The sequence below is a fragment of the Drosophila miranda genome, chromosome 2 (assembly GCF_003369915.1).
Source record: "Drosophila miranda strain MSH22 chromosome 2, D.miranda_PacBio2.1, whole genome shotgun sequence".
Taxonomy (NCBI): Eukaryota; Metazoa; Arthropoda; class Insecta; order Diptera; family Drosophilidae; genus Drosophila; species Drosophila miranda.
The window spans coordinates 7,672,902-7,693,175 of record NC_046675.1 but is presented as its reverse complement, the minus strand read 5'-3'; the positions used below and the strand labels follow the sequence as shown (position 1 = coordinate 7,693,175).

The 20,274-nt window shown below is 47.8% G+C and overlaps 2 protein-coding genes and 1 pseudogene across 3 annotated transcripts; 2 read left to right on the top strand and 1 right to left on the bottom strand.

The window, feature by feature from the left end:
* Positions 1-733: 733 nt before the first annotated feature.
* LOC117187111 lies at positions 734-6,570 on the top strand. The gene is made up of 2 exons (XM_033389079.1): positions 734-2,560; positions 5,360-6,570. Exons 1-2 carry the CDS (start codon positions 749-751, stop codon positions 5,681-5,683), a joined length of 2,136 nt encoding a protein of 711 aa, XP_033244970.1. The 5' UTR covers positions 734-748; the 3' UTR covers positions 5,684-6,570.
* Positions 6,571-9,854: 3,284 nt separating this feature from the next.
* On the bottom strand, positions 9,855-11,499 carry LOC117187113 (DNA-binding protein RFX2-like). Of its 2 annotated transcripts, none has more exons than XM_033389083.1 (3): positions 11,109-11,499; positions 10,674-11,042; positions 9,855-10,606 (listed from the first exon to the last, which is right to left on the bottom strand). In XM_033389083.1, the coding sequence occupies exons 1-3, from the start codon at positions 11,148-11,150 to the stop codon at positions 10,478-10,480; spliced, it is 540 nt and encodes a 179-aa protein (XP_033244974.1). In that variant the 5' UTR covers positions 11,151-11,499; the 3' UTR covers positions 9,855-10,477. The 2 variants fall into 2 exon arrangements, with proteins under 2 accessions (XP_033244974.1, XP_033244973.1); XM_033389082.1 differs by having other exon boundaries at positions 9,855-10,609; positions 11,109-11,496.
* Positions 11,500-12,327: 828 nt separating this feature from the next.
* On the top strand, positions 12,328-16,201 carry LOC117187465 (annotated as a pseudogene).
* The last annotated feature ends 4,073 nt before the right edge of the window (positions 16,202-20,274 follow it).

Sequence of the window (20,274 nt, the reverse complement as noted above, 5' to 3'; positions counted from 1 at the left end):
CCCGTACCACTGCCTTGAATCTATTGCTCTTATGGCCGTATGACACTTTGATGAAACCTTACAGGGAAAAGCGTGCAGTGGGAGAATATACGATATGCTCTAGTTTTGATTTGCATTTGATAGAATATGAATATAAGTATATATAATATAATCAGGCAGGCTCCGTTTTTCATTTACTTTTGCGGATTTTCGTTTTAAGGTTCTCCAGTTTTCACATATTTTTGGTGTTTGCACCAAAACGAAAATTGTTGTTGCTCTGGGCAATTTTTTCCGAGCCAAATTTGAGGTTGGTTTAAAATAAAATTATTTATAAAGAAAGCAAAAGTTTAGTTACCCTGATATAGGTGTTAAGTTTATGTTAATGCATCAATAAGCCATCTGCTTTTTTCCTTTTTGGCAATTAAGGGTCGTTTCGTTCTATAAAAACCCGTTTGTTTAATTTTCATTTCGTCAAACGGGAGCCCCAATTTATGTGTATTCAAAAGTAAATCGGAAAACTTTTGTGAGTGTGAAAAATATAGAAATTACTTGCCATCTCCCTCTTGCTGACTAGATTTATCTTATCTTGATTCCGCTCAGTTTCTATTGGCCCTCACCTTCTGGTTAATCAACCTTGCTGTAGCAAGTGCATTTGCAGACGTTGCACAACATTGGTAGCGCCAAAATTCCCGCGATAAATTTCGCTGAAAGTTTTGTTTGCTCGATTGATTCGGAAAATAGATTCGTGATTGATTGATTCGTGACTCAAATGTACATTAACTATCCCTTGCAGGATGCGGCTGGCCCTTCGCTGGACTTTTACGTGTCCGACTCAATGCAGGACATGCTGGACGTGGACATCTGGGCGGAGATAGCCAGCACATTGGCTACCTCTAGCGACCTGACCTCGCTGGACCACGCCCTGGAGACGATTTCGGCCATCAAAAACAACACGAGCAGCGGCAGCAACCTGCCGGTGGCATACAACGCCAACGCCAATTTCCTGGCCAGCAGCACGCTGCACGCCTCGCCCACGGCCAAGTGGATGGGCTCCTCGGCCAACTTCTGGTCGAACACCGACTACTACGCCGATCTGGGGCCCTGCGTGAATCCCTTTTCGGTGATGCCGCTGATCAACTCCGCTGCCTGCTCGGCCTCCTCCATGCTGGGGTCGCCGCGCAGGGGCACGGCAGCCACTTCCACACAGTCGCGGGCCGTGCCGGCATCGCCATGCGGGGACCGGGACCAGCACAAGTCACATCTGACCTTCTCGCCGGCCCAGATGAAGGTCAGCGCTGGATCGCTGCGCCGGGAGCAAGTGAGAGCACACATACCCAAACAGATTTCGGTGGTAACCGGCACCGGGAGCACGGCACCGGCCACCATGGCCACCAACTCGGTGCTGCAGCGCCGAAACTCCTCGGCGGTGGATGCGGTGCGCAAGGATCTGGGCACGGAGCTGCGCAGGGCCCAGTCGCAGTCCAGTCCGTCTGAGGAGGGCGGCAACAAGACCTCAAAGACCTCCTCCAACCAGCTCACCACCGGAGGCGTCTCCACCAACACGATCAAGCTGGCGCCCGGCATCGGGGGCCTAACCTTCGCCAACAGCGCCGCCTACCAGAAGCTGAAGCACCAGTCGTCGGCCAAGTCCCCCAACGGTTCGTCCCCGAGTTCGGGCAACGGCATGGTCCTGAAGCGGGAGGAGGCCTCCAAGCGCAGCCTGCTGCAGCAGGGGAGCACCACACCAAAGAGCATCGCCTCGGCGGCCCATTCGCCGCACCACCAGATGCAGAGCATGGGCTCGCCATCGTCCGGCTCGTCGCTGGCCTCCTCCTCGCCGCTCAGCAATGGCAGCAACCTGGTCAACATCGCCAACAACAGCAGCGGCAGTGCTGGTCTCGTCAAGCCGCTGCAGCAGAAGGTCAAGCTGCCTGTCGTGGGCAGCGCCTTCCCCAAGCCGGCCTACTCATACTCCTGCCTCATCGCGCTGGCCCTGAAGAACTCGCGGGCCGGCTCGCTGCCCGTCTCGGAGATCTACAGTTTCCTGTGCCAGCACTTTCAGTACTTCGAGAATGCGCCAAGTGGCTGGAAGAACAGCGTGCGGCACAATCTGTGGCTGAACAAGTGCTTCGAGAAGATCGAGCGCAATCAGCGCAAGGGCTGCCGCTGGGCCATGAACCCGGAGCGCATCACCAAGATGGACGAGGAGGTGCAGAAGTGGTCGCGCAAGGATCCACAGGCCATACGCTGCGCCATGCTCTATCCGGAGCACCTGGAGTCGTTGGAGCGCGGCGAGATGAAGCACGGATCGGCCGACTCCGATGTGGAGCTCGATTCGACGTCGGAGATCGAAGAGTCCTCCGATCTGGAGGAGCAGGACTTCGACGACACCCTTGTGGATGCGATGCTCGTTGAGGAGGACGAAGATGTCGTGGACGAGGATGAGGACGACGATATGCTGGGCGAATTCGAGCCCGAGGAAGAGCTACTCGCCAGCCACTCCGCTGCCAGCCAGTCGAGCCATCACCTGCCCCTTGACCACGTCCTGCTCCGCCAGAAGAGCAGCGACTTTGACATTGAGGTGAGTTTGGAAAGGCACAAGACACATCTGACCTTCTCGCCGGCCCAGATGAAGGTCAGCGCAGGATCGCTGCGCCGGGAGCAAGTGAGCGCACACATACCCAAACAGATTTCGGTGGTAACCGGCACCGGGAGCACGGCACCGGCCACCATGGCCACCAACTCGGTGCTGCAGCGCCGAAACTCCTCGGCAGTGGATGCAGTGCGCAAGGATCTGGCCCAGTCGCAGTCCAGTCCGTCTGAGGAGGGCGGCAACAAGACCTCAAAGACCTCCTCCAACCAGCTCACCGCCGGAGGCGTCTCCACCAACACGATCAAGCTGGCGCCTGGCATCGGGGGCCTGACCTTCGCCAACAGCGCCGCCTACCAGAAGCTGAAGCACCAGTCGTCGGCCAAGTCCCCCAACGGTTCGTCCCCATGCAACGGCATGGTCCTGAAGCGGGAGGAGGCCTCCAAGCGCGGCCTGCTGCAGCAGGGGAGCACCACACCAAAGAGCATCGCCTCGGCGGCCCATTCGCCGCACCACCAGATGCAGAGCATGGGCTCGCCATCGTCCGGCTCGTCGCTGGCCTCCTCCTCGCCGCTCAGCAATGGCAGCAACCTGGTCAACATCGCCAACAACAGCAGCGGCAGTGCTGGTCTCGTCAAGCCGCGGCAGCAGAAGGTCAAGCTGCCTGTCGTGGGCAGCGCCTTCCCCAAGCCGGCCTACTCATACTCCTGCCTCATCGCGCTGGCCCTGAAGAACTCGCGGGCCGGCTCGCTGCCCGTCTCGGAGATCTACAGTTTCCTGTGCCAGCACTTTCAGTACTTCGAGAATGCGCCAAGTGGCTGGAAGAACAGCGTGCGGCACAATCTGTCGCTGAACAAGTGCTTCGAGAAGATCGAGCGCCCGGCCACGAATGGCAATCAGCGCAAGGGCTGCCGCTGGGCCATGAACCCGGAGCGCATCACCAAGATGGACGAGGAGGTGCAGAAGTGGTCGCGCAAGGATCCACAGGCCATACGCTGCGCCATGGTCTATCCGGAGCACCTGGAGTCGTTGGAGCGCGGCGAGATGAAGCACGGATCGGCTGACTCCGATGTGGAGCTCGATTCGACGTCGGAGATCGAAGAGTCCTCCGATCTGGAGGAGCAGGACTTCGACGACACCCTCGTGGATGCGATGCTCGTTGAGGAGGACGAAGATGTCGTGGACGAGGATGAGGACGACGATATGCTGGGCGAATTCAAGGCCGAGGAAGAGCTACTCGCCAGCCACTCCGCTGCCAGCCAGTCGAGCCATCACCTGCCCCTTAACCACGTCCTGCTCCGCCAGAAGAGCAGCGACTTTGACATTGAGGTGAGTTTGGAAAGGCACAAGACACATCTGACCTTCTCGCCGGCCCAGATGAAGGTCAGCGCAGGATCGCTGCGCCGGGAGCAAGTGAGCGCACACATACCCAAACAGATTTCGGTGGTAACCGGCACCGGGAGCACGGCACCGGCCACCATGGCCACCAACTCGGTGCTGCAGCGCCGAAACTCCTCGGCAGTGGATGCAGTGCGCAAGGATCTGGCCCAGTCGCAGTCCAGTCCGTCTGAGGAGGGCGGCAACAAGACCTCAAAGACCTCCTCCAACCAGCTCACCGCCGGAGGCGTCTCCACCAACACTATCAAGCTGGCGCCCGGCATCGGGGGCCTAACCTTCGCCAACAGCGCCGCCTACCAGAAGCTGAAGCACCAGTCGTCGGCCAAGTCCCCCAACGGTTCGTCCCCGAGTTCGGGCAACGGCATGGTCCTGAAGCGGGAGGAGGCCTCCAAGCGCGGCCTGCTGCAGCAGGGGAGCACCACACCAAAGAGCATCGCCTCGGCGGCCCATTCGCCGCACCACCAGATGCAGAGCATGGGCTCGCCATCGTCCGGCTCGTCGCTGGCCTCCTCCTCGCCGCTCAGCAATGGCAGCAACCTGGTCAACATCGCCAACAACAGCAGCGGCAGTGCTGGTCTCGTCAAGCCGCGGCAGCAGAAGGTCAAGCTGCCTGTCGTGGGCAGCGCCTTCCCCAAGCCGGCCTACTCATACTCCTGCCTCATCGCGCTGGCCCTGAAGAACTCGCGGGCCGGCTCGCTGCCCGTCTCGGAGATCTACAGTTTCCTGTGCCAGCACTTTCAGTACTTCGAGAATGCGCCAAGTGGCTGGAAGAACAGCGTGCGGCACAATCTGTCGCTGAACAAGTGCTTCGAGAAGATCGAGCGCCCGGCCACGAATGGCAATCAGCGCAAGGGCTGCCGCTGGGCCATGAACCCGGAGCGCATCACCAAGATGGACGAGGAGGTGCAGAAGTGGTCGCGCAAGGATCCACAGGCCATACGCTGCGCCATGGTCTATCCGGAGCACCTGGAGTCGTTGGAGCGCGGCGAGATGAAGCACGGATCGGCCGACTCCGATGTGGAGCTCGATTCGACGTCGGAGATCGAAGAGTCCTCCGATCTGGAGGAGCAGGACTTCGATGACACCCTTGTGGATGCGATGCTCGTTGAGGAGGACGAAGATGTCGTGGACGAGGATGAGGACGACGATATGCTGGGCGAATTCGAGGCCGAGGAAGAGCTACTCGCCAGCCACTCCGCTGCCAGCCAGTCGAGCCATCACCTGCCCCTTGACCACGTCCTGCTCGGCCAGAAGAGCAACGACTTTGACATTGAGGTGAGTTTGGAAAGGCACCTGGTCGAGAAGTCTTCGTTGCTATACGAGAAGGTATCTAGCCTTGTTATCCCCACTCTGAACAGCCCTTTGCTAACGCTTTCATTCCCAATCTTCCAGGTCGACGAACAACTGTACGATGCCATCGACATCGAGGACGATAAGGAGGCAGTGCGCCGCGCCATAGCCAGTGGCCAAGGCACACACATCATCGAGCTGAATCCGGCCGATCTGAATGCGAACCACAACGGCTACCACCACCAGCAGCAGCAGCAGGCGAAGCGTGCGCGTCTGGACATCAACTATGCCATCGGTCCCGCCGGCGAGCTGGAGCAGCAGTATGGCCAGAAGGTGAAGGTGCAGCAGCTGGTGCAGACACAGGCGCAGCCACAGCCGACCACATACAATCGCCGCAAGATGCCGCTGGTCAACCGCATCATTTAAAGGGGCAAAGCCCAAGCCGCCCCGCTCTCTTCGATTTGCACAAACCACATACCATGCAGCACCACAGTAGTAGCCATGGATGTGGCACGCACACCCACACACACGCGCATAATTAAACAGCATACACTTAGTGCTAGGCCCACGCGTCATAGTATAGGAAAGAAGCCCCCTTGCTACGCTTAAACGTATCCCTAAGAACATTTTCGGTAATCATTTGTCAGTTGTACCCGTGCCCAATACCCATCTAAACTGATTGAAAATCAGAATTTATACATTTTATTACTTTGGAGATCTCATTTCTCTCCAGTTAAGCTTACTTTGAATCTTTTTGTAGTCCTTATTAATCTGTGGTCGATTTTCGAATAAATCTATGCCAATAATTGTAAAGGATTGCTCGAAAGTTTTGCCCCAATCGCAACTCTGTCTTGAGTCTTGACGCTTGAGCAGTACAAAGAAACTCTCAACCAAGTGAAAGTCTCAGTAGTTAGTCCTGACCCTGAACCTCTGACGATGCATAAAGCTATTTGTAATGTTAATTTTTTTCCAATTTTGAATAATTTGATCTCCCTTGACCTGACCCCCGTTGACCACAAACACCCTGACAAACGTGAAGATTTCATACTCCATTAAACTTAACGAAACTTGACGCAGTTATTATATAGAATATAGATTATTGACAATGTGCAACACAACAACACACAAAAACAAAAACAACAACGATTTTTGGACAACGAAATGGGAACAATATGTTCGCTTTTCCACCTTTTGTTAATCTTTTGTACCCGAAATGTGACAATTTGCAGCATTTGCAAGCATTTTTCAGCCGATTCCGAATCCGAATTCCAACTTTAAGTTAGGTAATGTTGTAAAAAAAAAAAAAAACAAAACACACCACAAACACACACACATAAACAACTTGCCGGTCCAGTATTCGCATGCGGATTTTTTATAGAACTTTTGTATGTATTTGTACTATATATGAAACGAGAATAGAATCTACATTATTGCTGGAAAGAACAGTCAATTATTTTTACGAATATACATAGTAGGATTGTAGTGGATTGTAAATAGTTTTCACACAATTTAAGAATTTAAGAATAGGCTTAAGATGAAAAAATAAACTATTGTATACTATATGTAGCTAATCGTAAGTGAAACAACCCGTATTCCAAATGAAACGACACAGGATCCGAAAACCAATAAGACTTGAAGCGAACATGATCAAGCCTCTCAGATTTAAAATAGTACAAAGAGCTGATTAACGATTTACAAGGCCTGTTGCTCATGACTGGCATTTTCTCACTTGAATATAAAGCATTTTTGTTTTTTTTTTTTGTTTTCTTAACTTTTGCATTCAAATATTCCACAAGTGAAATCAATACAACAACATTCATACACTTTTTTTCGTTGTAATACTAGCACCTAAGTAGCATTTAACAAATTATACCGATACCGATACCAATACCTATATCCATACCCGATACCCATATCCATACCCGGATACAGATAGAAACCTATGTAAATGCCTAAGCTAAGAGTGAACAATTTTTGTATAGAGTTGATACTGAAAAATTTAAACCAAAAAAATTCAATAAAAATTAAAAAAATATCTACAAATTAAAAGAATAAAACGTGGGTAAAACCTTATTCCAGGGTAATTTTAGTACATTTTTCCGAATATGAATGGAGCGGGGAATTCTTAAAGATCAAAAAAAGTTGCAGTGTGGGGAAAAATATTTATCGTGTAACCCACGAATTATCTGTATTCTGTTAGCAGCTAATCCGATTTTGATCAGTTTGGTTTAATTCGTTTTGTAAACTATAAAAATGTCAGCCGATCGGTTCTAGAACGGGAATGCTATACTATATTTCGTAACAACTGAGGGAAAACATTTATTTTGTAAATGTGTGCCAACGTGATATCAATATTCACTGGTACTTTCCTATAGGTCATTAGAGGCTGCCTCTAAAGAATACCCATTGGAAATTCATTGAAAATATCGACTATAGAACTCAGTTCTCAAAATGGTTCAATGTTCAATAGGGAACTAGTTTCTCCATATTATTATGTATTGTTTAACTTATAGCATTCTAAAAACATACGCATTAGGGTATGATTGCTTTAAGTTAATCCCTTTCAATTCTTTAATTTTCCCTTTCTAAAAGTCTGCTGATTTCAGTGTTTCCATTAAACGAATCGTACTTTGATGAAAAGACAGCTGTGTGAAATATTTAAGCCCTGGTTGCTTGGACGGTGTTTTTCAACACTGACTTTTCAAGTTGAATTCCCCAAAACTGTTTTGGGTCATCTACGAGCTTCCTGTCAAATTGTTAGCTTCCTTTACTAAAATCATTTTCATTTTGGAGTTGTTCCGAACGTAAACGTTTTCAGTTTTGGTTCCCGAAAAAAAACTTGCAAAAGATTTAAAAGATTTGCATTATGTCCGACAACATTAAGAAAATCGTCAAGAAGGCCGACCTGGTGGCGAAAAATAGCGGCATCAATATGGACGTGCCAGACTCCTCGAACCTGGGCATTGGTTTGCCACCGGCCCGCAAGATTCAGGATTTGCAGGAAGATGACGATCCGAAATGCAAGGTGTGCAAGGAGTCGCTCAAGGAGAGTGCTGAAGTTATGAAGACACTGCCCGGCATATGGGGAAACAAGGTAGACGTAAAAAACCCATTTATCCATTTATTAAAACACTTATTCGATTCTCCTGCAGGTCGGCGGTGGGTGTGCCTTCTGCCTATTCGGGCTGAAGTCCGATTAATTCCGAAACAGCTCCGCGCAGCCCATTTGTGGTTAGATTAAGTTGGGTGCTGCGCTACATTTACACATACATACAGGAAATTGATAGAAGAAGAAAGAAAAACTCTGGGCTTGAGTAGAAATAACAAACATTATAACAGAAATAAATAAATAAACTAACAACACGAGTACATCCCACTTCTAATTGGTGAGGTACGAGGGATCGGTTTTCTGCGGGCCCTTTTCCAGAATCTAAAGCGTCCAAGGTGTCAATAAGGTATGGAGCTATTGAAGCTGGATCCTATGAAGCTATTGAAGCATACTGCTCCGAATTTATAATAGTTTTCGGATAAAAATATCATCGATACACTTCTCCCAATTCCATCAAGGGTAGACACTTTGCGGTCGCACAGATCGAAGCTATCTACACAAGTATGAAGCGTGTTTATACCCTCCAAAAAGTATTGAATACAGGTGAAGGACATGTTTCGGTTTCGGTTATTTTTTGAGGACAATTTTTATTTCACATATGTATATAAATAGTTTTGACATTTCAAAAGTTTGTTATTTGTTTTCCTTCAACAACCAATAAAACTTAGGTATTAGCTGAGCAATTTGCATTTTGAGCAGATCGTAATTGAGCTTCGCTGCCTGGGCTGAGTGGCAGGCGTGGACGGGACAGTGGACAATAGTGCGAGAGGAACTCTGTGTTCATATCACGTGCTTTTGCACATGTAATGTGCCCGTCGCCGTCCATTCGCCTGCCAGACCGGACAGATTCGTCAAGAGCCGAATATGTACATATGTGGTTGGTATTTGGTTCGTTCTTTTTTGTGCCAGGCAGAGATAATGTCAGATGTGTGCTTTAGGACTAGACAGTTGGATGGAGCACGAAGGCATCCGCTTAGTTACTCGATGTGCAAAGCAAATCGTATTTTGGTTCGTTTGCATCTTGTACTCGTACACATAAAATGGCATCAAATACTTTGAAAAGCGCCTCTGTTAAAATATATTGTATGCTGCTCCCCCAGAGCATCCACTTGTAGTTAAAATATACATATTACATTCATGTTTCTTAGTCTACACATTGTATACTATATAGATATACATATACATATAGAGTATAAGGTATAAGGTATATGGTAAACTGTATTGTTTCAAAATTGAGTGTTGATCTTTGCACATTTAAGGCCTGTTGTTTACTTAGCTTATGTTTGAGCTGGATATACCGATACTTTGTTAATTCGTTGAGCAAGCTGTTTCGCTAAAATCTATAAAATCGAACTGTAGCTTTCGCTGTCGCTGTCGCTTTCGCTTTCAGTGTGCGTGGGTGCTCCATGTGTATGTGGTTGTGTGTGATCTGTGTATCTATGTGTGCGAGTGTGCGCCGTGCGCTGTGACATACAAGATACAAGATAGTTGAAACCAGACAAAACTGATGCATTCTCCGCTCTCTCTTAAACAAACAAAGGGAACTAACATTATCGTAGACGTAGACGTAGACAGTAGACAATTAGACGTAAATTACAGATATTAATGCACATGTACTTAAACTAAAATGTATCTTATGAATACACGGATCGATCAGAGATCAGATCGGATCAGTTGATCGGGCAGGCAAGGCCAGACGTTGCTTGCGGCTTGCGCCTTGCTGCCGCCTGCTGTTGCCTCCTGCCTGCTGGACGGCTCTTCACTTCAATGTGGGGGCAATGCTCACTCATACAAACTCACACTCATCGGCCAGCGCTAGCGCTGCCTCTGCATGAGCTATGAGTCCTTTGAGTCTGCCTAAAATGTTACTACTAAAACTGATCGACTGACTACGCTTAGGGTCTGGGAACTAAGGAATACAAACTAAAACACGGATACGTACCACACACGGTTTGACTATTAAATGCAGAGCTGAATATGGGTGACAGGGTGACATGGGGACATGGGGACAGGTGCACACTGATCGGGATAACCATTACGGATTACATAAACTCGGTTACTATGAATACTAGTTTCACTGCTTCCGCTTCCGCTTCCGCTTCCATAGCAACTCATTCCTGCTTCAGTCGCTTCGCCTCGTTGCCAACATCCCCGCCGCTGACCGAGCTGGGGGTATTCTGCTGCTCCGTTTCGCTGGTGATGTACGCGAACTGGCATTCAAATTCAAAGTCCATCTCTTTCTTCTGGGGAACATTGGGATTGTTAGCGAATCAAGAGGGCTATGGGTACAATTCCAAGGAATCTTACCATGCGTTCGCATACGACCGCTATGGCCGTCTTCTGCTGCGCCTCGGCTATCTTGTGCTCCACCAGATAGAACATGTACTCGTCGAACAGAAGTCTTATCAGGTGGAAGCTGCCGAAGCTCGAGGCCGAGCGCAGCGTCAAGTCCCGGATGATCATCGAGCTGTAGAAGCTCCACTTGAGCAGGAACTGGCGGGCGGCCCGCGCATATGTCGGCTTGCCCGTGTACTCCTCCATGGCCGACTCGACCACGAGCTGCAGCCAGCTGGCCCACTGCTCCAGCGAGCTCTGCTGCTGCAGGGCGGCCTTGAAGTCGCTCTCCAATCTCTGAACCACAGCCGGGGCACACTGACTCACCCAGGCGGCCTGTTCCTGCACGGGCACAAAGAGCGCTGTTCAGTCTCCAATAACTTCGTTGTAATTCGTTGCTCGACTCACCTGCATATTGTGGAAATCCACGCGGTTCAGATCACTCAACATTTGGGAGATCTGGGCGCCGTTCTGGAGCACAGCTCGTGCGGCCTGCGCCAGATGATTGAGCGAGGTGTATTATTTTGTTAATGTGTGCCAACGTGATATCAATATTCACTGGTATTTTCCTATAGGTCATGGGAGGCTGCCTCTAAAGAATACCCATTGGAAATTCATTGAAAATATCGACTATAGAACTCAGTTCTCAAAATGGTTCAATGTTCAATAGGGAACTAGTTTCTCCATATTATTATGTATTGTTTAACTTATAGCATTCTAAAAACATACGCATTGGGGTATGATTGCTTTAAGTTAATCCTTTTCAATTCTTTAATTTTCCCTTTCTAAAAGTCTGCTGATTTCAGTGTTTCCATTAAACGAATCGTACTTTGATGAAAAGACAGCTGTGTGAAATATTTAAGCCCTCGTTGCTTGGACGGTGTTTTTCAACACTGACTTTTCAAGTTGAATTCCCCAAAACTGTTGTTGTTAAAATCATTTTCATTTTGGAGTTGTTCCGAACGTAAACGTTTTCAGTTTTGGTTCCCGAAAAAAAACTTACAAAAGGCTTAAAAGATTTGTATAATGTCCGACAACATTAAGAAAATCGTCAAGAAGGCCGACCTGGTGGCGAAAAATAGCGGCATCAATATGGACGTGCCAGACTCCTCGAACCTGGGCATTGGTTTGCCACCGGCCCGCAAGATTCAGGAGTTGCAGGAAGATGACGATCCGAAATGCAAGGTGTGCAAGGGGTCGCTCAAGGAGAGTGCTGAAGTTATGAAGACACTGCCCGGCATATGGGGAAACAAGGTAGACGTAAAAAACCCATTTATCCATTTATTACAACACTTATTCGATTCTCCTGCAGGTCGGCGGTGGGTGTGCCTTCTGCCTATTCGGGCTGAAGTCCGATTAGTTCCGAAACAGCTCCGCGCAGCCCATTTGTGGTTAGATTAAGTTGGCTGCTGCGAGAGATAAGTGGTAAAAGGGGGGTGGAGGGGATACCAAGGAAACCAAAGGGCGGGAAATGACAATTCCTTGTAAGAAGAAAACCCGAAAAGCATACATTCGGGGCAGACGCGATAGCAGAGAGCCTTGAAAAAGTTGCGGCAGGTTGTGGCACGAGGCAGAAAACAAAACAGAAAGTAAGCGAAAAGCAGATACCCGCCCCCGTACCACTGCCATGAATCTATTGCTCTTATGGCCGTATGACACTTTGATGAAACCTTACAGGGAAAAGCGTGCAGTGGGAGAATATACGATATGCTCTAGTTTTGATTTGCATTTGATAGAATATGAATATAAGTATATATAATATAATCAGGCAGGCTCCGTTTTTCATTTACTTTTGCGGATTTTCGTTTTAAGGTTCTCCAGTTTTCACATATTTTTGCTGTTTGCACCAAAACGAAAATTGTTGTTGCTCTGGGCAATTTTTTCCGAGCCAAATTTGAGGTTGGTTTAAAATAAAATTATTTATAAAGAAAGCAAAAGTTTAGTTACCCTGATATAGGTGTTAAGTTTATGTTAATGCATCAATAAGCCATCTGCTTTTTTCCTTTTTGGCAATTAAGGGTCGTTTCGTTCTATAAAAACCCGTTTGTTTAATTTTCATTTCGTCAAACGGGAGCCCCAATTTATGTGTATTCAAAAGTAAATCGGAAAACTTTTGTGAGTGTGAAAAATATAGAAATTACTTGCCATCTCCCTCTTGCTGACTAGATTTATCTTATCTTGATTCCGCTCAGTTTCTATTGGCCCTCACCTTCTGGTTAATCAACCTTGCTGTAGCAAGTGCATTTGCAGACGTTGCACAACATTGGTCGCGCCAAAATTCCCGCGATAAATTTCGCTGAAAGTTTTGTTTGCTCGATTGATTCGGAAAATAGATTCGTGATTGATTGATTCGTGACTCAAATGTACATTAACTATCCCTTGCAGGATGCGGCTGGCCCTTCGCTGGACTTTTACGTGTCCGACTCGATGCAGGACATGCTGGACGTGGACATCTGGGCGGAGATAGCCAGCACATTGGCTACCTCTAGCGACCTGACCTCGCTGGACCACGCCCTGGAGACGATTTCGGCCATCAACAACAACACGAGCAGCGGCAGCAACCTGCCGGTGGCATACAACGCCAACGCCAATTTCCTGGCCAGCAGCACGCTGCACGCCTCGCCCACGGCCAAGTGGATGGGCTCCTCGGCCAACTTCTGGTCGAACACCGACTACTACGCCGATCTGGGGCCCTGCGTGAATCCCTTTTCGGTGATGCCGCTGATCAACTCCGCTGCCTGCTCGGCCTCCTCCATGCTGGGGTCGCCGCGCAGGGGCACGGCAGCCACTTCCACACAGTCGCGGGCCGTGCCGGCATCGCCATGCGGGGACCGGGACCAGCACAAGTCACATCTGACCTTCTCGCCGGCCCAGATGAAGGTCAGCGCTGGATCGCTGCGCCGGGAGCAAGTGAGCGCACACATACCCAAACAGATTTCGGTGGTAACCGGCACCGGGAGCACGGCACCGGCCACTATGGCCACCAACTCGGTGCTGCAGCGCCGAAACTCCTCGGCGGTGGATGCGGTGCGCAAGGATCTGGGCACGGAGCTGCGCAGGGCCCAGTCGCAGTCCAGTCCGTCTGAGGAGGGCGGCAACAAGACCTCAAAGACCTCCTCCAACCAGCTCACCACCGGAGGCGTCTCCACCAACACGATCAAGCTGGCGCCCGGCATCGGGGGCCTAACCTTCGCCAACAGCGCCGCCTACCAGAAGCTGAAGCACCAGTCGTCGGCCAAGTCCCCCAACGGTTCGTCCCCGAGTTCGGGCAACGGCATGGTCCTGAAGCGGGAGGAGGCCTCCAAGCGCGGCCTGCTGCAGCAGGGGAGTACCACACCAAAGAGCATCGCCTCGGCGGCCCATTCGCCGCACCACCAGATGCAGAGCATGGGCTCGCCATGGCTCGTCCGGCTCGTCGCTGGCCTCCTCCTCGCCGCTCAGCAATGGCAGCAACCTGGTCAACATCGCCAACAACAGCAGCGGCAGTGCTGGTCTCGTCAAGCCGCTGCAGCAGAAGGTCAAGCTGCCTGTCGTGGGCAGCGCCTTCCCCAAGCCGGCCTACTCATACTCCTGCCTCATCGCGCTGGCCCTGAAGAACTCGCGGGCCGGCTCGCTGCCCGTCTCGGAGATCTACAGTTTCCTGTGCCAGCACTTTCCGTACTTCGAGAATGCGCCGAGTGGCTGGAAGAACAGCGTGCGGCACAATCTGTGGCTGAACAAGTGCTTCGAGGAGATCGAGCGCCCGGCCACGAACGGCAATCAGCGCAAGGGCTGCCGCTGGGCCATGAACCCGAAGCGCATCACCAAGATGGACGGGGAGGTGCAGAAGTGGTCGCGCAAGGATCCACAGGCCATACGCTGCGCCATGGTCTATCCGGAGCACCTGGAGTCGTTGGAGCGCGGCGAGATGAAGCACGGATCGGCCGACTCCGATGTGGAGCTCGATTCGACGTCGGAGATCGAAGAGTCCTCCGATCTGGAGGAGCAGGACTTCGACGACACCCTTGTGGATGCGATGCTCGTTGAGGAGGACGAAGATGTCGTGGACGAGGATGAGGACGACGATATGCTGGGCGAATTCGAGGCCGAGGAAGAGCTACTCGCCAGCCACTCCGCTGCCAGCCAGTCGAGCCATCACCTGCCCCTTGACCACGTCCTGCTCCGCCAGAAGAGCAGCGACTTTGACATTGAGGTGAGTTTGGAAAGGCACCTGGTCGAGAAGTCTTCGTTGCTATACGAGAAGGTATCTAGCCTTGTTATCCCCGCTCTGAACAGCCCTTTGCTAACGCTTTCATTCCCAATCTTCCAGGTCGACGAACAACTGTACGATGCCATCGACATCGAGGACGATAAGGAGGCAGTGCGCCGCGCCATAGCCAGTGGCCAAGGCACACACATCATCGAGCTGAATCCGGCCGATCTGAATGCGAACCACAACGGCTACCACCACCAGCAGCAGCAGCAGGCGAAGCGTGCGCGTCTGGACATCAACTATGCCATCGGTCCCGCCGGCGAGCTGGAGCAGCAGTATGGCCAGAAGGTGAAGGTGCAGCAGCTGGTGCAGACACAGGCGCAGCCACAGCCGACCACATACAATCGCCGCAAGATGCCGCTGGTCAACCGCATCATTTAAAGGGGCAAAGCCCAAGCCGCCCCGCTCTCTTCGATTTGCACAAACCACATACCATGCAGCACCACAGTAGTAGCCATGGATGTGGCACGCACACCCACACACACGCGCATAATTAAACAGCATACACTTAGTGCTAGGCCCACGCTACATAGTATAGGAAAGAAGCCCCCTTGCTACGCTTAAACGTATCCCTAAGAACATTTTCGGTAATCATTTGTCAGTTGTACCCGTGCCCAATACCCATCTAAACTGATTGAAAATCAGAATTTATACATTTTATTACTTTGGAGATCTCATTTCTCTCCAGTTAAGCTTACTTTGAATCTTTTTGTAGTCCTTATTAATCTGTGGTCGATTTTCGAATAAATCTATGCCAATAATTGTAAAGGATTGCTCGAAAGTTTTGCCCCAATCGCAACTCTGTCTTGAGTCTTGACGCTTGAGCAGTACAAAGAAACTCTCAACCAAGTGAAAGTCTCAGTAGTTAGTCCTGACCCTGAACCTCTGACGATGCATAAAGCTATTTGTAATGTTAATTCTTTTCCAATTTTGAATAATTTGATCTCCCTTGACCTGACCCCCGTTGACCACAAACACCCTGACAAACGTGAAGATTTCATACTCCATTAAACTTAACGAAACTTGACGCAGTTATTATATAGAATATAGATTATTGACAATGTGCAACACAACAACACACAAAAACAAAAACAACAACGATTTTTGGACAACGAAATGGGAACACTATGTTCGCTTTTCCACCTTTTGTTAATCTTTTGTACCCGAAATGTGACAACTTGCAGCATTTGCAAGCATTTTTCAGCCGATTCCGAATCCGAATTCCAACTTTAAGTTAGGTAATGTTGTACAAAAAAAAAACAAAACACACCACAAACACACACACATAAACAACTTGCCGGTCCAGTATTCGCATGCGGATTTTTTATAGAACTTTTGTATGTATTTTTACTATATATGAAACGAGAATAGAATCTACATTATTGCTGGAAAGAACAGTCAATTATTTTTACGAATATACATAGTAGGATTGTAGTGGATTGTGAATAGTTTTCACACAATTTAAGAATTTAAGAATAGGCTTAAGATGAAAAAATAAACTATTGTATACTATATGTAGCTAATCGTAAGTGAAACAACCCGTATTCCAAATGAAACGACACAGGATCCGAAAACCAATAAGACTTGAAGCGAACATGATCAAGCCTCTCAGATTTAAAATAGTACAAAGAGCTGATTAACGATTTACAAGGCCTGTTGCTCATGGTTGGCATTTTGCTCACTTGAATATAAAGCATTTTTGTTATACCCGATACTCAAAATGAGTATTGGGGTATATTAGATTTGTGGTAAAAGTGGATGTGTGTAACGTCCAGAAGGAATCGTTTCCGACCCCATAAAGTATATATATTCTTGATCAGCATCAATAGCCGAGTCGATTGGGCCCTGTCTGTCTGTCCGTCTGTCCGTCCGTCCGTCTGTCCGTCCCCTTCAGCGCCTAGTGCTCAAAGACTATAAGAGCTAGAGCAACGATGTTTTGGATCCAGACTTCTGTGATATGTCACTGCTACAAAAATATTTCAAAACTTCGCCCCGCCCACTTCCGCCCCCACAAAGAACGAAAATATGTGGCATCCACAATTTTAAAGATATGAGAAAACCAAAAACGTCGAGTTGTAGAGAATGACCATATCTTTAAGACTGCGGAATCTGAATTGGATCGTATTATTATTATAGCCAGCATCAAGAAAACAATATCATTTTTTCTCGCCCTGTCTCTCTCTAACACACACGTAGCATAGGCGGCTTTGCTTAGAGTAAAACATTAGCGCCTAGATCTCAGAGACTACAAAAGCTAGAGCAACCAAATTTGGTATCCACACTCCTAATATATCGGACCGAGACGAGTTTGTTTCAAAATTTCGCCACACCCCCTTCCGCCCCCGCAAAGGAAGAAAATCTGGGGATATTCAAAAATCTCAGAGACTATTAAAGCTAGAGTAACCAAACTTGGTATCCGCACTCCTGTTAGATCTTACTATAAAACGTGTATCTCAAAATTTCGCCCCACCCCCTTCCGCCCACACAAAGGACGAAAATCTGTTGCATCCACAATATTGCACATTCGAGAAAACTAAAAACGCAGAATCATAGATAATGACCATATCTATCAGATTGCTGAATCTGGATCAGATCAGATCATTTTTATAGCCAATAGGAACAAATCAATTTGCAGTGGCTACGCAGCGCCCGACGTCACGCTCAGACTGATTTTCTGTCTCTCTCACACGCACTCTTTGTCGTGTCGTTTAATATTAGCGGCGTCTGCCGGAGGAGAGCCATACTGACTTAGTATCGGGTATAACCGTAGAGTTGCGGTGTCCGCAGCAACTCACAACGTTCCCCCTCGTTTTTTTTTTGTTTTCTCAACTTTTGCATTCAATTATTCCACAAGTGAAATCAATACAACAACATTCATACACTTTTTTTCGTTGTAATACTAGCACCTAAGTAGCATTTAACAAATTATACCGATACCGATACCAATACCAATACCTATATCCATACCCGATACCCATATCCATACCCGGATACAGATAGAAACCTATGTAAATGCCTAAGCTAAGAGTGAACAATTTTTGTATAGAGTTGATACTAAAAAATTTAAAACAAAAAAAATTCAATAAAAATTAAAAAAATATCTACAAATTAAAAGAATAAAACGTGGGTAAAACCTTATTCCAGGGTAATTTTAGTACATTTTTCCGAATATGAATGGAGCGGGGAATTCTTAAAGATCAAAAAAAGTTGCAGTGTGGGGAAAAATATTTATCGTGTAACCCACGAATTATCTGTATTCTGTTAGCAGCTAATCCGATTTTGATCAGTTTGGTTTAATTCGTTTTGTAAACTATAAAAATGTCAGCCGATCGGTTCTAGAACGGGAATGCTATACTATATTTCGTAACAACTGAGGGAAAACATTTATTTTGTTAATGTGTGCCAACGTGATATCAATATTCACTGGTACTTTCCTATAGGTCATTAGAGGCTGCCTCTAAAGAATACCCATTGGAAATTCATTGAAAATATCGACTATAGAACTCAGTTCTCAAAATGGTTCAATGTTCAATAGGGAACTAGTTTCTCCATATTATTATGTATTGTTTAACTTATAGCATTCTAAAAACATACGCATTAGGGTATGATTGCTTTAAGTTAATCCCTTTCAATTCTTTAATTTTCCCTTTCTAAAAGTCTGCTGATTTCAGTGTTTCCATTAAACGAATCGTACTTTGATGAAAAGACAGCTGTGTGAAATATTTAAGCCCTGGTTGCTTGGACGGTGTTTTTCAACACTGACTTTTCAAGTTGAATTCCCCAAAACTGTTTTGGGTCATCTACGAGCTTCCTGTCAAATTGTTAGCTTCCTTTACTAAAATCATTTTCATTTTGGAGTTGTTCCGAACGTAAACGTTTTCAGTTTTGGTTCCCGAAAAAAAACTTGCAAAAGGCTTAAAAGATTTGTATAATGTCCGACAACATTAAGAAAATCGTCAAGAAGGCCGACCTGGTGGCGAAAAATAGCGGCATCAATATGGACGTGCCAGACTCCTCGAACCTGGGCATTGGTTTGCCACCGGCCCGCAAGATTCAGGAGTTGCAGGAAGATGACGATCCGAAATGCAAGGTGTGCAAGGGGTCGCTCAAGGAGAGTGCTGATGTTTTGAAGACACTGCCCGACATATGCGGAAACATGGTAGACGTAAAAAACCCATTTATCCATTTATTACGACACATATTCGATTCTCCTGCAGGTCGGCGGTGGGTGTGTCTTCTGCCTATTCGGGCTGAAGTCCGATTAGTTCCGAAACAGCTCCGCGCAGCCCATTTGTGGTTAGATGAAATTGGGTGCTGCGCTACATTTACACATACATACAGGAAATTGATAGAAGAAGAAAGAAAAACTCTGGGCTTGAGTAGAAATAACAAACATTATAACAGAAATAAATAAATAAACTAACAACACGAGTACATCCCACTTCTAATTGGTGAGGTACGAGGGATCGGTTTTCTGCGGGCCCTTTTCCAGAATCTAAAGCGTCCAAGGTGTCAATAAGGTATGGAGCTATTGAAGCTGGATCCTATGAAGCTATTGAAGCATACTGCTCCGAATTTATAATAGTTTTCGGATAAAAATATCATCGATACACTTCTCCCAATTCCATCAAGGGTAGACACTTTGCGGTCGCACAGTTCGAAGCTATCTACACAAGTATGAAGCGTGTTTATACCCTCCAAAAAGTATTGAATACAGGTGAAGGACATGTTTCGGTTTCGGTTATTTTTTGAGGACAATTTTTATTTCACATATGTATATAAATAGTTTTGACATTTCAAAAGTTTGTTATTTGTTTTCCTTCAACAACCAATAAAACTTAGGTATTAGCTGAGCAATTTGCATTTTGAGCAGATCGTAATTGAGCTTCGCTGCCTGGGCTGAGTGGCAGGCGTGGACGGGACAGTGGACAATAGTGCGAGAGGAACTCTGTGTTCATATCACATGCTTTTGCACATGTACTGTGCCCGTCGCCGTCCATTCGCCTGCCAGACCGGACAGATTCGTCAAGAGCCGAATATGTACATATGTGGTTGGTATTTGGTTCGTTCTTTTTTGTGCCAGGCAGAGATAATGTCAGATGTGTGCTTTAGGACTAGACAGTTGGATGGAGCACGAAGGCATCCGCTTAGTTACTCGATGTGCAAAGCAAATCGTATTTTGGTTCGTTTGCATCTTGTACTCGTACACATAAAATGGCATCAAATACTTTGAAAAGCGCCTCTGTTAAAATATATTGTATGATGCTCCCCCAGAGCATCCACTTGTAGTTGAAATATACATATTACATTCATGTTTCTTAG